The 16,921-nt window shown below is 42.3% G+C and overlaps 2 protein-coding genes across 20 annotated transcripts in view; one reads left to right on the top strand and one right to left on the bottom strand.

The window, feature by feature from the left end:
* Positions 1-16,921, bottom strand: part of MPHOSPH10 (M-phase phosphoprotein 10) — a 1,076,704-nt gene that overhangs the window by 17,409 nt on the left and 1,042,374 nt on the right. For all 3 annotated transcript variants that reach the window (XM_025154008.3, XM_025154009.3, XM_046899309.1), the window contains one exon: positions 9,776-9,869. In XM_025154008.3, coding sequence (XP_025009776.1) covers positions 9,776-9,822 — 47 coding nt within the window. In that variant the 5' untranslated portion in view covers positions 9,823-9,869. The remainder of the gene's footprint in view (positions 1-9,775; positions 9,870-16,921) is intronic.
* Positions 1-16,921, top strand: part of APBA2 (amyloid beta precursor protein binding family A member 2) — a 91,831-nt gene that overhangs the window by 1,472 nt on the left and 73,438 nt on the right. For 8 of the 17 annotated variants that reach the window (XM_015278988.4, XM_040706884.2, XM_040706883.2 and 5 more), the window contains exon 1: positions 1,860-1,971. The exons of 4 other annotated variants lie outside the window; for them this stretch is intronic. The gene's annotated coding sequence lies outside the window, so the exon portion shown is untranslated. Of the gene's footprint in view, positions 1-1,859; positions 1,972-13,441; positions 13,681-16,921 lie in introns of those variants that run through there. 5 more of the 17 variants (XM_040706879.2, XM_046899300.1, XM_015278989.4 and 2 more) reach the window with 2 other exon arrangements.

The raw sequence follows: 16,921 nt of genomic DNA on the forward strand, positions 1-16,921 counted from the left end.
AATTTATAGTGTTAATTAAAACATGATCTTTCAGATGTTTGCATTACCCATCTAAGGAACATACGTAACTTCCTGTAATTTTATGTAAAACACATACACATTACAGTTTATGTAATGTTTGAGTTTCATTATTTTCAAAGGAGAACTGAAGTCAAAGATATGCATAGGATATAAACTGATGAGAGAAGGTACCACAGACAAAAAAAAAAAAAAAAGATAAAAAATAGCAGCTTAATAGCAAATGGCTATTGTGTGAATCTTAACAGAAATCGTGCCTAAACAAACAAACAAAAAATCCACTAGCTGGGTTTCCATGAAAGGCCTTTGCATGTAGATGGAATTTGAGTTGGTGCTAAGCAACTGGTACAGCTACCCCAGGGCAAACAAAGCGTACCAAGCTGGATGGGATGCAGAGTGAACATCGAGACCGAGCTGACTGGAATGCAATATAATTACATTAAGGCGGCTTTTCACTTTTGCTGTCCTGACAAAGATTACTTTTTACAGTCAATAGCTACGAGTCTGAAATCTGCATACTAATGAGCAAGTCCTGTCATAATCGGCCTAGAAGCACTTGATCTCACATATTCTCCTTTATATAGCAAGTAACCACCATCACCTGGCTGCTGTGGGAAGATCTCATTGCTTCTGATAAAATGCCTGAGATACCAACTGGGTCTGTCACTCACCATAAGAAATGTGATTCTTGGAGAATCATAGAATCACAGAATCATAGAATGACCTGGGTTGAAAAGGACCACAATGATCATTGAGTTTCAACCCCCCTGCTGTGTGCAGGGTCGCCAACCACCAGACCAGGCTGCCCAGAGCCACATCCAGCCTGGCCTTGAATGCCTCCAGGGATGGGGCATCCACAGCCTCCTTGGGCAACCTGTTCCAGTGCGTCAGCACCCTCTGGGTGAAAAACTTCCTCCTAATATATATCCTAATCCTCCTGTCTCAGGAGAGACCATTCCCCCTTGTCCTATCACTATCCACCCTTGTAACCAGTTGTACCCCCTCCTGTTTATATGCTCACTTCCTTTTTATTTCTTATATAGGAGGTTTTATGTATTATCAGCACAAGAGGATAAATGTGATTCGATCTCAAGTCTGCCCCTAGGGTGGAATGTGAATGTCAGAGGCCAAGTGCTAAGCCTTGTTGCAGTGTTCAGACTTCTATTTTTTTATTTGATTTTGCTGCAGTGGAGCATCTCACTCAACAGGTCATGACTGACCTCAACCCAAGGCCTTTAACAGCAGGATCGCTTTCAGGAGTGCACTTCTTAGCAAAATGGGATGGAAGACTGACAACATATGTGATGCCCCACACCGGAGCTGGGTTCCTGGGTGTGCAAACTGGGTGCATGTGGTTGCCAGCCTGGAGGCCTCCAGCACTAATGATGCCTGAGGGCTACTGCAGGCAGCCCCAGCAGGCAGCTCTGCTCAGCGTCCCAGTACCTGGCAGGTTAGTCCCCATCACCATGCCACCCGCTTTCGGTGCCATTTTGTGAGGCCCAGGGGCGCACCACAGCTCGCTGGCCGCCCGCAGGGCAGCGCGAGGGGGTCTTCCACGACCTCCACACAGCCTCAGTGCGAGCAGCACCCGCTGAGTGGAGAGCGACGCCCGCGCTTCGGGGCGCGAGGACGGCCGCACGGCGGGGCGAGGCGGGCGAGCTGAGGCGAGGCGGGCGCGAGCGAGGCGCGAGGCGCGAGCGAGGCGCGCGCGAGGAGGGCGCGAGGCGCGAGCGAGGCGGGGGCCTCCCCATCTCCCTGAGGCGCCGCGGCGGTCGCGCTATGTGCCATGCAGGTTCCCGGGCGGCCGCCTGTATTCTCGCACGCAGCTTCCCGGGCCCAGCAGCCGTCTCGGTGTGTGGCGCCGAGGCAGGCACACAAAAGAGCGGTTGCAGCTGCCCCCGTGTCGGTCGCCGCGGCGCGGGGTGGAGACCGGCATCGCCGCTGTCAACCAGGGTAAGGAGCGGGGCCGCAGGGCGGGGGCCCGGCGGTCGGCGACGCAGCGGGGCCGGGGCTCCGCCGCGGGTGGGGCGGCAGCATCCCTGCGGCTCCTCAGGGGAGCGGGGAGCCCGCGGCGCCGGGCGGGAGCTGAGGGGGCCAACCTCGGCCCGCGCGGGCGCTGCGCGCCTCGAGAGCAGAAGCGGGGGCCGCCCCCGCCTCATCCCCTGCCCCCGGTAACCGCGCTGCCCGCGGGGGGACCCTCCTGCGGCGCGGGGAGCCCTGCGGCATGGCGGCGTGGAGCTCGGGCGTGCGGGGCTGCGCGGGGCCGCTCTCCTCCCGCTGTCGCGAGGCAGTGCCACCGCCGCCCCTCAGCCGCCCGGAGCCGGCGGGGATCGGCGGAGCGGTGCGTCGCGGCGGTCGCTCTGCCCCTCTGCTCCCCGCGGGACGGCCGCCCCGAGCGGCGTGGCGTGCCCTGCCCGCCCGGCTCCCCTCAGCCCCGCCGCGCCGGAGCGGCTCCGTACGCTGATGCGGACGCTCCGGTGCGGACCGGCGGCGCGGTACATGGACAATGTCAGGGTTTTGTTGCAGGGCTGGAGGCTCGAGGGTCCGTTAATAGAGTCAGACGAAACGCAGGAGGAGCCCTCATGCAATGCAGCACCGCTAGGAGTTTGTATTTGTTTCTGATTTCATGCCTTCCGTGTAGCAAACGGATCAAAGATTGTCATTTGCTTTTTTTTTTTTCTTCTTTTTTTTTTTTTTTTCCGCTCCCTTCGTCATGAGATCTGGAGGGGAGAAAGCCACTCCATGAGGAACTCCCGATTTTTCTTGGGATAAACAGCACCAGGCATTACATCGTGATCTGCTTTCCCCTTTTGGAGCAGTTTTTGAATACAATTTTTGTATTGCCGTAACAAAAGGGATGGGGGTGGGGGAGAGGAGGGGAATGCTGCGTTTCTGGCTGCATCTCGGGAGGTGAGGGCTGGCTCCTTGCCTCGGCAGTCTGCGCTTACAGGGCTGTGTAGTTAGCATCCTCAGTGTCGTTCTGGTGGTTGCTGCGTGGCAGTGAGGGCGTATAAGAAGTGTAAATAAAGGCGACAGAAATCTGGTTGCAATTCAGAGATTATGTGCATTACACTGAGGTTTAAGAAAAGTCATAAATGACTGTGGCTCGTTCGGGTAAGAAATGGAAATGTTTCAGTTGTATTACCTTGTCAAGGCCACTGTATAATCTCCCTGGAGGGGGCTGGGAAATCTGTTTGCAGAGAAGGTATTCCATCTATTTTGCCGATTGCCCAATGCTCCCTCATTTTATCAGCAGAAATGAAAAACAGAAGCAACTGCTATCACAGGTTTATGTGGTTGTGTGTAAGCAATAGTATTTCTACATAAGATAATCTTAAAAGGAATTCTTGTGTAATTGTTTATTGGCACTTAAAAGTAAAAACACAGTACGTGCTGGTTATCTGTATGTTGAAAAGTATAAGACCGAAGCTTTTCTTAAAGCATACGATGGAAATTTATCACTATATGGTCCAGATTATCCTCTGTGTGGGACAGCCAAGGTGGATGGACCTTTTATTTCCTTATGTTGTGCTATGGGTACTAAATCACAGAAGGAGAAGCCACCGTACTTATTCCTCTATAGGCTTATAAGGTTTTATGCTGCAGAGTTGTCCTTGCAAACCTTGACTGTCAGGCTTCCAAAGCCTACATTCTGTGATGGTTTAGGTCTTATCTGCACTTAGAAATAGCTGAGGCTATTTTTAAAGATGCAGTGTTGCCTCTAATCATCAGCTGCATTATTACTTCTCCCTGATCCTCTAATCATAAAGAAAAAGTGTTGCTGAAAAGGTCATGGTTGCTCAGCTTTTTTTGGTCAGTCTTATGATTCTAAGGGGGGGCATCTTGAAGAGCGATCTTTTGTCGAGTTACTTGGTTGATGTCAGCTCAGGTTGGGGATTGGAGATAAATTTTAACAAGAGCTAGGTCCTTAAAAAGTGACCTTTGATTAACACTGTAAACATGAGGAACTACTTCAGGAAGTGTAATTGTACCATCTCTCCAGATATTCTGACAAGAATACTTGCTAATTTCCAAAAATACCATTGCTTAAGCCTCTTCCATGTTATATTCCTGTGCTGAAGGTGAAGAAATCCAGCAAGAAGGGATCTGTTCCTGGCTACCAGCTCACAGAGAAAAATAAACATCATCTTGTTCAGAACTAAATGGTGGTTGAAGCGTTTGAACCCAACCTTAGTTGGGGAAGCCTAGAGTTAATGACCTTTTATATCCATTTCCTTTTTAATCTGTGCTTGAATAAAATAGCCCATGCTTTAAGCCATTGCAACAATAGAGGATGGAGAGCAGCACTGCTGAGAGGGCTCTGGGTCTGTAGTGGACATCAAGCTGTACATGAACCAGACATGTGCCTTAGCAGCAAAGATGGCCAGCAGTATCTTCATCTGTGTGGAATGCAGCCAGTAGACCGAAGGAAGTAATTATTCCCTTCTACTCTACATTAATTACCCTGTATCTGTAAAACTGCATACAGTTTTTGGCACATCTAGTACAGGGAAGATGTTTATGAACTGGAGTGTGTTAAGCAGAGGCCACCCAAGTGGTTGGGCTGGAGGCCAGGCCCTATGAAAGTAGACTTTGGGAGTGGGGCTCGCTCAGCCTGGAGAAAGGAAGGGCTGGGGGGCAGCCTTCCAGTACTTATAAGGAGGTAATCAAGAAAGTAGAGCAAGCCTTCTCACAGTGGTGTGTGGCAGAGAATGAGAGACTACAGGCACAATCTCTTGTTGAAACAAGAGGTATTCAGGCTGGATATTAAGATAATTTTTTCAGCCACAAGGACAATGATACATGGGAGCAGGTTGCCCAGAGAGGTTGTGTGGTCTTTATCCTTGGGAATTTTTAAGACCAGACTGTATAATACCCTGAGGAACCAGATATGGCCCTTCTGAAGACCATGGTTTGAACAGAATGTTGGGAAAGAGACCTCCAACATTCTTTCCAACCTGAATTTTCATGTGATGTTGCAAACAGTTGTATGTTTGTGCCTGTCCTTAACTGATACAGGAAGAAGATGTTCCAGAACACAGAACTTAGGAGAAACTAGTGCTTCCCTTCTAAGGCTTACCCGTGTATCTCAGCTAAGACAGAATGTAGTATCAGTATGATACACTGGCCAACTATTATTACCTTTGTTGATAAACTAATACATTACTACATGCCTCCTGGGGAAGAGATATTTACTTGATAAATTCATATTTTAATGTTGGTGTAAACAAAAGGAAGAATGCACTCTCTAAGTAGTGTTTTTTTGGCACTCCTGTCAGGCAGTTAAAGCCTTGGAACATTAGTGCAAGAGACATATCAGTAGTTCTTATAGCTGCAGAAAATAAAGCACCAGTGCAGTTGTACGGATTTCACAAGTTTAAGAGGAAGACCTGCAAGTAGAGCCAGAATCCACTAATTTTTAGATGCTACACAAAACGTCCAATTGCTGATTAAAAAATGTTCATTGTAAGTACTTTGGATATTTGAAAATGCTTTTTGTCTACTGAGGAGAGCAATAAAATGTTAGGATTATTTATTGACTGATTTGGTTTTTTTCCTGATGACCTATTTACCTTTGAAGACTGTGTGAAAAGCAACACCAGAAAGCACTGTGCATTTCTTGAAATGTTCAATGCTTTAGGTTTGTCCTGCCTGCAGAAACTAAACACATAGCACATAAACTTCATTATGGCATCTGTGAGAAGAGGGCTTTCTTTCAAGTCTAAATTTTGTCAAAACTTGAGTCTTATCTCCTAATGGTACCATTTTCCAGAAGAAAGATCTTATACCATTGGTAAAAACAAATACAGAACGAAGTGTTTATTTCTGATGCTCAGAGGTAAATGCACTGTCACTTGAGTGCATTATGTTTCTTTCCTTTTTTGTTGCAGTACTTACTGTCTTCACCTACTGCAGCAGAGATGGATGACTTGCACTTCAAGAGGACTGAGTTAGAGTAGACCAGAGCTGCTACAGAAAACTGTAGGATTAATAGGTACTTCCACCTAGGCAAAAGGGAAAGGACTAGAAGCTCTGTAGGTGGGGATAAGAAGATAGAAGTCTTACTGTTCTCATATGATAAGGCTGTGTGATTTAATGCTGTAGATGCATACTCTAAAATGTATTCAATGCATGAAGGGATCACCTGCTTTTAAATTAGAGGTAGATAAGATAAAGAGGTAAAGAAAGTTTGCCAAAGATATATGTGTGTGTATACCTATATTAAAAACAAACAAACAAACAAACAAAAACCAAACAAAAAACAATCTTGGATGGAAGAAGTATGGCAGTTGTAAGCAGTATGGGGTTTGAAGATAAGGATTTTCAAGTAGCAGTAATTCTGCAATGCTGCTATCCACCTGGATTACCACTGGTGGTTACAGAAGGAGTATTTTGGGATAGTTGTCTATTTTGAAGTATTACAGATGAAGCTTCCCTTAGAGAACAGTACTTCTAATTACAGTCTTCAGTAATTAAGGTTCATTCAGTTGTATCATAACCGTGATCATTTTCAAAGAGTGAAATCTGCTACGTTTTCTTTCTTAAAACATTTCTACAACTGAGATACCTGACCTTGCAAGTTTTTCTTCTACAACTCTTCTACCTTTGTGTGGTAAGAGTTTGTAATCCTTGAAGAAGTAGTAGAACTCTTTCACCTAAGTTCAGTGGTTAGATTCAGCTAAGATTTAGTGGTCACAGCAGGAAAGTTTCTTCTCACTGTCATAAGCATAGCCCACAGGTTACAGTCCAACAGTGGTTTTGTAACACAACCCATGGGAGGTGACACTGTTGAGGTAGATTTGCAGGTCTAGCTGCTTGACTGCTGCAGTCCAGAACACCAAGTAACAAGATAACTTGGGGATCTGGGGGTTCATTTCCCTTTTCTACTGTAAGGCACTCTTGCTGCAGTGACTGTACAGTCATCTCTGCTTTAATGTTGTTTTATTTTAGATTTGTTGTGAGTGACAGCTAAGTGTTATCTTAGCATGACACTGCAAGGCTCTGTGAAGATTTAGTGAGATAGTGATTCCAGTAAAAATTGAACAGAAAGTTCATATTTTAGCAGATAAGCAGAGATTGAGAATTTATGTTCTTACATACAGACTTTCATCTTTACGTCCCACAGTGTTAAGAGCCTAAGTGGAGAAGACCCTTCATATCTGAGGCTTTTAACAGTTAATATAAACCACTAACAAAGTGGCAACAGATAGTGACAATGTTACCTTAATTTTCCACAAACATACTGTACCCAGATGTGATCCCTACTGATCTAGAGAAGAAAGTCCGTAGGCTTCCTGCCATGCAGAAGGCCACTAGTGGCCCTGTAGCACCAAGAATTCTTAATCACAGAGAAGATAAAGGCATTTTAGCATTTCACACCAAGGAAGAAACAAAGCACGTGAAAAGTCAGATGGAACCAACTCTTCTTGTCATGAAGCATTAGCAACAGGGCAGGAAGTTTTGGAGTGGTTTTAGTAATAAAGCTTGGGGAAAGCTCATCTACGTAAAGGTACCTGTAGATCTTTAAATGCTGAATTACTTTAGGAGCTGTAAACTGATTAGAGAAATATTAATAGCACATCACAAAAGAGGAGCACTGGGGGGAAAAAAGAGGGGGCACAACATGACATCTGTGTTGGTGGTGGTGATAGTCTGTATGTGAAAATTCTCTGAGGAGGAGGAAGTGATGAATTTTTGAAGTGTAGGCTTCAAAAGAGAATATTTAGAGGTATAGTCTGGCTGACATTAGCTGTATTTCTAGTCAAGGTGATACTTGCCTCAAATGGAATGAAACACAAAACTATGAAGTCACAGAATCACAGAATTGTAGGGGCTGGGAGGGATCTCAAGAGATTGAGTCCAACTTCCCCTCTAACGCAGGTTCCCTACAACAGGTCACACATGTAGGCATTGAGATAGGTCTTGAATATCTCCAGAGAAGGAGATTCCACAACCTCTCTGGGCAACCTGTTCCAGTATTCTGTTACCCTTACTGTAAAGAAGTTCTTCCGCATCTTTATAAGTAACTTCCTATGTTCAAGTTTTGGGCCATTGCTCCTTGTCCTATTGCTATGCACCACTGAGAAGAACCTGGCTTCTCCATTTGCCTCCCCCTCCCTTTAGATATTTATAACCATTAGCCATATAAGTCACTGGTGTGTTGTGTGCATTAAACCAGAATAACCAGCTACCAAGCAACAAAAAATTCAGCCTGTCTGCCTTCCCCCCCCCCCCCCCCCCCCCCAAGTATACCAAACCATTTAGCCAAGTATTTTTATGCTACACGGCTTTTTCCCCCATCACTATACAAGCTCTAATACAGGGGGAGAAGGCCAAGTTCCACAAAGGACAGCACCTATCTAAGCAAAAGATTATCCCAGAAAAAGTAGCTCTATTTGGTATTCAGTGTTCAGATTCTGTGAAATAGCTAATCTTTATGTGAGAGAAAGAAAACGAAATAAAATAGCATTCCCCCACAGCCCTCCATGTATTTGCTACCTTCATACATTAGACAGAAACAAGGGTGTTTGCGTGGAATTTTTGTCTCTCACTGTGCTGTTCAAAATTAGCATCCTCTGCTGTACTTGACTGGTTAGCCTGTCTTAGGAGTCTCAGAAGTGCTAGTTAATATTGCCTTCTCCTGCCCCAGCAAAACGGTGATATATTCCTAACTGAGTGCCTGGTTACTGAAGAAACTGGAGCAACTAAAAAGAACAATTGCACAGACAGGATTCTGATCTGGAATGGCATAGCTTTTTGTTCTTTGTTTCTTTTTTTGTTTGTTTGTTTGATATCAATGAGAGCGAAATGATACCGAGTGGTTGCCATTACTGTCTAGAATCACTGATACTAGCTACCACAGAAATAACACTTCAGTGCAAGGGAAGTTGAACCCTTTTGCTTTAGTCAGATGTTAAAATAGGCCTCAAAACTCATACTCTTAAAGCCAAAAAGGATGCCATTTCAACACATCAGAGTGAATACATGGAAATGGAGTTGCTTGTTTCTCATTCGGAAGGAAGATTTCTTTACAGCTACCAAATACACACTAAATCTCTCTCCTGGGAATGAGGGATTTTATTTTCTTTTAATGTTTTGTTCTAATCTGTAGCTTTTCTATTAAGGATGGCCACCCTGACTGCAGTTTCCTGGGCCAGAAAGGTTTTCAGAGATTTGATACTACTTGCTACCAGGTTTCATGATTGCTAGATTGTCTTGAGTGAGGGTGCAAGTTCTGTCCCAGTGTTTAATGCTCATATTGTTTCCAAGCCCAATGCAACTACCAATGTAGGAATAATTGTAAGTGCAGTCTCACAAAGAACAGATATTTTCACTGTTATAACTTGATCCAGGATGGGAAAGAAGCAAAGGCCTGCCTTGGTTTCAGATTCTTACTTTGCAGCATAGCATGTTGTTGCCATGCTACCAGAATTGCTTGCCTTCATATTTAAATTTACCAGTAACATATTTACATTTAAAAAGAATGAACTGTTAACGTTAAAGTACATCAAAATATAAGATAACCTGATAAGGCATAAACCTTGTCATTCATTTGATCATATATTTCTGACTTCTGCAGGTGATTTTGTTTTTGTTTTGTTTTTTAATCACTAAAGAAAGCCCACAGCAACATCAGAAATCCCAGAGATGAATGAACCAACACAATCTGATAAGGGTCTGCGCAATAAAGGTTTATGTCAAGAGAGGAATATAAATTATAATTTCCATACTTAATGAAAACGTGCATTTTGCCTACCTCAGCAAGTGCCTCTTCCATCCTTTGTAGAGTCCGTGATTTATCATTACAAAGGGAAATCAGAGGATAACAGTATTTTCTTGTCATTGCTCAGCTGTGTACAAAAAAAAAAAAAAAAGAATGTTTTTTACATACATACATACACACAATTCTTTAGACACACAAGCTTGTGTTACTGGAACATAACTCTTGATTAAAGATATGGAAGCTTTTAAAAGCAGCTTATCCCTGTGATATTATTAGCCAGTCAATCAGTGTGGCTTTAATTATGTAGAAGTATTTGACATGCTATGGCCCAGGAGATAAGAGCTGTGGCATAGTGGATGATAGGCAGAAACTGTTCTGTTGGTAACTAGAAGTGTCATGCTTAGTGCTGCATCAGTGGTATGAAATGAGCAACCGAGAGGAGCACTCCTAGTAAATACTGAATTGCATTGCATTATTTACTCCAATACTATGAAGGCTTTTTTGTTGGAAGACTTTGCATGGAGATACCAGTGTAGAAGCAGTAGTGTGTTTGTAAGTCTTTTTAAAAAATTATAATAAAGGGTTTTTCTTTGGGCTTTCAGTGGTGGGTGGAAATCTCTCTCTGTTCTTCCTGAAGTGACACCAAAATTGTGTGTTGAGATACTTGCTGTTTTCAGTATTTGGAAAGAGAGCACCTTAGGGTTTTTAGCACTTCTATTACACCTCTGTGCAGTGATAATTTAGTATCTCCAGAGCATGTCTTTCCACTGATATTTGTCCCTGTTTAGTATTCAACACATATGAAGTAGGTGAAATATAGCTTTTGAACATCTTATCAGAAAGTGTCAAAGCAAAGAAAGTAAATGGTCCTGTGTTACAGACAGAAAGATGCTGAAATGACTTGGCTAGAATCATTTGCCTTGCTTGATGACTGAACCAGAAGTACTGAGGTCTGCAGAATAGTTGCCTAATGGTTTATCCGTGTTGCTATCCTACTCTTGTTACTGCTTTGTACAACAACATTCATGAAAAGAACAAACTGTTAACCAATGAGTTTTCTGTCATACAAATATCTTGCTGTCATTTTGGTGTAGGAATGCTTTGCTTCATGAGCAAATGTACAAAGACATTTTACATTTTGATGTGGTAAGGACCCATAGTCATCTGTGATTTGCTTCCTAAGGGCTGGAAGGAGGGAAATTGATTTTGTTGTTATTATTATGGCAGCACTGCTGGCCCTCTGTGACAATATTTTTCTTTTCTGTGCACGTATCTGTATTTATTTTGGAGTTTTTAAATCAAAATTTAGTAGAATCTTATCCTTATTCTTCAGTTAGCATTGAACTGAGATTTGATAACACTTTTTAATATTGGGAGTCTTGTTATATTTCATGGTTTGGCTAATGTTCCAGCTGTTGGTGTGTGAGAATCTCAGCTTCAGGTTTCTACTCACACTGGCTGTAAGAATGGAAAAACTGTGAATAAGTACTTTAAACATCTGAGGACAGTATGACATCTTTAATTTTGGAATCTTTGTGACTGGCAATGCTATAGCAGTTGTAGTGGAAATAAGCAGATGCTGGTTAATATTAAGAAACTTGAGCGGTATAAACTTGAGGTAGTGTTTATCATTTTTTTTTATAACAGTTGACAATAACAGTAGTCAAGCAAAGTGCCATACAGAGTTCCTGAACTAGCTGTTTTGTCAGTAATTACTCCACAGCGTTTCATGTTTTTATCTGTGTAATGATTATCCTAATTAATTAATCTGGTACTTAAGGTAATATAGTAGCCTGATGTGGTATTGGTAAATAACATCACAAGGTTAGGAAACATCAGATGAGTACACTGGTAATCATAACTTTCCCAGCCTTTCCATATTCTGGCACAGTCAATCTTGTTTTTTGATGGAATGAAGTCCATATTGCATTTAAGATTGGCTCTCTTACAACATCAGGTGAGCATGTGACTCTATAGGGTGACCCTAGCTGTCTGGTTCACAGCTTGTAATGTGTTGGTCCATTGACACAGTGACTGCCACCTCCTCAGGCTAGTGCAGCAGTAGTCTTTCCTTCTGCTTTCTTCTTCACACCATCCATTGAGGGGCCAGCAGCGATGTTTCCTGCTGAGCCTCGTGCCAGTCTCCCTGTCACAGGAAGAACGCTGAAGACCACAGAGTCACTCATATCATTAAGACAAGTCACAGGGAAAACTCAAGCCATTTTTAAACAGTAAAGTTTGAAGTATTTTCACCTGATCATAAGTTTATTATAGAGCTGAAACTAGTTTTAGGGGTTTTTTTTGTTTGTTTTTTGTTTTTTTTTTTCATTTTGAAAGGAAAAGCATTAATTACCGGAAGTATTATCAAAGAGCCTAGCCTAGGAAATGTAATGATCATTCAAACAAGGTATTATCTAGCCACAAATGAAATAAAATGTAGGGGAAAATCTTGTTCTCATATAAGCTTATACATGTATCTCTAAAGCTTCATTAACATTCCTCAAAATACATCCTAATCCTTTGATAGCCAGTATGAAACAAATAAGGTAATGAGCAGTTATGGAGCATGGCATTTCCTTTGTGTAGCTGTCTTCCATACTTGTGTTCAGCTATAGCCTTCCCTTATACAGAAGTACAGCAACCTTGCACTGCAGGATTAATGCCCTTTATCTTATAGAACTGTTACATATGATTTTTTTTACATATGATGCCATTACTGAATTAACACGCTGCAGTCAGCTAAGTTGCAGTCTTCAACAATCTTGTGTTGACACCAACTGCTGACCTAATTAACCCCGACACTGCATCTTGTTCAACCACAGAGTACTTCTACTAAGGAGAATGGCTGAAGCCGCATTAATGCTTTTTGGATTTGCTTAACAGAGCATTTTCAGCTTTCTTCTTGTTCTGAACTGCACTGATGCCTACTTAGCTTGTCAATAACTAATAGAGAAACTCCGTCCATGAGTGTGTGAACTTTCACATCTTCAGTTACAGACAGACTAATTCAAATTTGAGATATAGAAAAAAAAAAGAAAAGAAAAGAAAAAAAAAACAACTCCAAAACAGCCACAGAAAATAGGCTGAAAATCTCTGATAGTTAGAATTTAGAATTTTACCAGATAACAAGAATTCTCAACATTCCGACCTCTAGCAACGCACAAGAAGAGCCAGCAAGGTATTGTCTCCTGTACTTCGCTGAAGTAATTAGGACATGCATACAAAAACTGTCCAAGATGTGGTCTAAAAAGGTATGAAAAGCATAGTATGAACTGCCAAAAACCTATGCCAATCTGATCTACAATTTCTGCTCTAATATTTCTGTCTGTTTTCATAATGACAGTATTTCAGTTTTACCAAACTGTAGAGAGGTGGATCTACAGTCTCCAGTGTTTCAAATGGTTGCTTTCCCTATAATGACTTGGCAAAAATGAAATAAACATTCACTGTCTTCATGGAGGTCTAAAGGGAAATGAATGCTTCCTCAGCCTTTGAGCAGACTGTTGATAGCAGGGCAACTATGCTCAGGAGTTATTCGTCTACTGGGGTTTAACCTCTCAGCAATTGACTTGGTGTTTTTTTTCCCTTGAATCATATGGAATCCACTGTATAGCTGCAGAAGGCACATAAAAGCGGGATGCCCTTTTGAAGATCATCAGAGATTTTAATAAATATTCATCCCATTCTTTTCCTTACCAGAACCATCCAAGATCAGGAGTAAACCAGCATTTTGTCATTCTGCTTTTTCTGAGCAAGCCTAGTTTTCCAGTATTCAACAACTCCAGCTAGATGAGATCCCCATGGCTCCCTTCTGTTCTACAAGCTGTTAGAATCTGATGGGCTAAGAAGACTTGTGCATCAGAACCCAAGCAGCTAATGGCATCTGACTTCCTGGCTTTAAGTAGCACCTTTGAAGCAACAGTGTTAAAGCCTACATTGTAAGTATAGAAAGTCTGTTCTGTCAAGGATTTAACTTGAACTTTGACTGTGGATTTCTAAGAAATGTTATCTCCACCTTCACTGAAAACTTTTATCAATCCAGAGTAGGCAGTCTAGGTAGTGCAAGTCACATTTTTTTTTAAAAAAGAATATTTTAATGGTAGGCTAATTGCACACTTTGTTTTATACCTTGAGTGTGTTACACTTAAAGGTAACATTCTCCTCTATCCCAAAGGATGAACAATCTGTTCACAGTATTTTGCTTCAGCCTTTAAGTTCTTTCAGCCTTCATTTTGAACCACTCATAAAGGTATTTCATTATTTTCCAAACAGCTGAGTGGTCTTTTATTGTAATCACTACAATTTGCAGAGCACTTGACATCAGGTAAGTTTTCTTTCTCAGACCTCAGGACTTTCTTAAAATTAGTACTTGGATCTGACCCTGTCTTCCAGCCAGAGATGAATAGAATCCATAATGCTTCAACAGTTGTCTCTGCCACTTCACTCGAATCCATCACTTCCCAAAGAGAAGTGGCATGTTTGGGAAGTTAGCAAAGGTTTCAAAGTGCTTATTCAGTGAGAGATGAATACTTTTTGTTCTTTATGTTCTGATGTAGCATCAGAAAAGAAACAAAGCTTTGAAATCTTCTGTTCAGGCAATAAGGATATTGAGTGAGAAAAACAAGTAAAACAGCTCAATTCTCCAAAATAATAAAATTCTTATCTTTGCTATTGCAATTTCATGGGTAGAAATCTGGGTAGAGTAGTCACCACTTGGTGAAGCAAGACTTTTTTCAAATGTCATGCTTTGCATTGGTCAGACAACTGTAAAAACACTTCACATCTCAGAAAACTTTAGTCTGGATGGACCCAATTTTTCTAACACAATACCACAATAACATTTTGAAATAGATACTTCAGTAGAATTGAAAATAGGCTTTCTCTAACCCTTTACCTTACTAATTACCTCCTTCTGTTAGAGTTATGAAGTCCTGATCCTTCAATATACAGAGCAGTTACTGCTCTCACAGCAGATTTAAATCTCCAGAGGAGGGCATGATGATCAGAGGGCTGAACCACCTCTCCTGCGAAGACAGGCTGAAGGAACTCAGCTTGTTCAGCCTAGAAAAGAGAAGGCTGCAGGGAGACCCCATTGGAGCCTTCTAGTATTTAAAGGAAGTTTATAAACATGAGGGAAATTAACTTCTTATAAGGATAGATAGCGATAGGACAAGGGGGAATTGTTTTAAATTAAGGGAGAGGAGATTTGGATCAAATGTTAGGGGGAAGTTTTTTACTGAGAGAGTGGTGAGGTGCTGGGACAGTCTGCCCAGAGAGGTTGCGGATGCCTCATCCCTTGAGGTGCTTAAGGCCAGGTTGTGGCCCTGGACAATCTGATCTAGTACATGGCTTAATGGTTGGCAACCCTGCCTGTGTAGGGGGATTGGAACTTGATGATCCTTGAGGTCCCTTCTAACCCAAGCCATTCTGTGATTTGTATAAGTGCTTTCTATTTTTCTGGAAACTGAAAGCTCTATCTGCAGGATATAAATAGTAAGCTGCAGAGAACCAGAGCTCAAAGAAACTATAGCACACTGGAAGAAGAGTATGACTCCCACCTTGCTACAACCTCCTTTCAGGGAGTTGTAGAGGGTGACAAGGTCTCCCCTGAGCCTCCTCCAGAATAAACAATTGCAGTTCCTTCAGCTGCTCCCCGTAAGACTTGTGCTCCAGACCCGTCACTAACTTCATTGCCCTTCTCTGGACATGCTCCAGCTCCATAGTGTCTTTCTTGTAGTGAGGGGCTGTTTCCTCCTGAATTGTGAGCATTTATTCTGCTCCCCATCCCTGTCTTTCAACTCAGGGGGCTGAGTACCTAATGAGTAACTGGCCTGACTATTAAAGACAGAAGTAAAGAAGGCACTGAGAACCTCAGCCTTTTCCTCATCGTTAGTGGTAATATTCCCTGCCACAGCTGGTAAAGGACAGAGATTCTCACTGATCTCCTCTTGCTTATTTGTAAATCATTTTTGTCTTTAACAGTGGTGTCCAAATTAAGTTCTTGCTGGGCTTTTACTTTTCTAATTTTCCCTCTGCTTGTGTATCCTAACAACATCCTTGTACTCTTCCCAATTTGCCCATCCCTTCTTTCAAAGGTGGTACAGTCTTTTTACTGGAGTCTCAGCAAGAGCTCCCTGTTCAGCCAGATGGGTCTTCTTTCCCAGCAGCTCATCTTATGGCACTCAGGGATAGCCTGTTCTTGTGCCTTTAAGATTTCCCTCTTGAGGAATGTCCAGCCTTTCTGGACCCCTTTGCCCTTAAGGACTGACTCTGCAAGGGATTCTCCCCACCAATGCCCTAAACAGTTCTCAGTCATGCCCTCTGGAAGTCCAGTGTAGCAGTTTCTCTGCATCCAGCAACTTACTAGTGAAGAACATTTAGCCTACCCTGCTTCTCAACATTTGCTTTCTTAGTTAAATTGTTTTACATTGAGCATTTTACATTGAAAATTCAAAGTAAATGCTGTTAGGTTTCACAAGTACAGGTTTAAGGTTAATGTTCAGATGCTTTACCAAGGGACATGGTTTAGTGGGGAATTATTAGTGTCAGGCAGATGGTTGAACTGTTTGATCTTGGAGGTCTTTTCCAACCTTGGTGATTCTATGATTCTAATCAGATTATTTATGCAGTAAGATTTAATATCTGCCAATATGTTGCTTGATACTACTAGGAACTAGTTCTTTCATTTGCAGTTTATAAATACTCATCTTCAGACACTGAGGTTTTGAAATATCTGAATATTTGAAGCATCCTGCAGTTACTGGTATCATGAGATAGATCTCAGTTGAACTGTTAGGATTTATTCAACAAAAATGATATATGCTTTATATATAGTAGGTTCAGAGTTGGTTTTTTTTTAAGACAACAGTAACCCAGTGGCTTCTTGAGGAGTGACCTTGTGAGCTATCCTTTCATTTTTTCCATGATTGAAGAAGAGTGCTGCTTTCTTGTGCTCTCTGCTGATAAATTCAGGATAAGCCTTCCTAAAGGACATCAGCTGAAGGCAGCTCACTAGCACATAGCCAATGCTTCTTCCTTCCAAAAACCTTTTAACTAGTAACAAAGAACTCAAACTTGTGCTCTGTGAGCCTAACAAGACCCCAAGCTTTGGCAGAGGTTGTAAATACAGATGCAATGGGGTTTTCTATCAAAAGCTCACAGTACCTAATTGACTGTAAA

This window comes from Gallus gallus, chromosome 10 (assembly GCF_016699485.2).
Source record: "Gallus gallus isolate bGalGal1 chromosome 10, bGalGal1.mat.broiler.GRCg7b, whole genome shotgun sequence".
Lineage (NCBI taxonomy): Eukaryota > Metazoa > Chordata > Aves > Galliformes > Phasianidae > Gallus > Gallus gallus.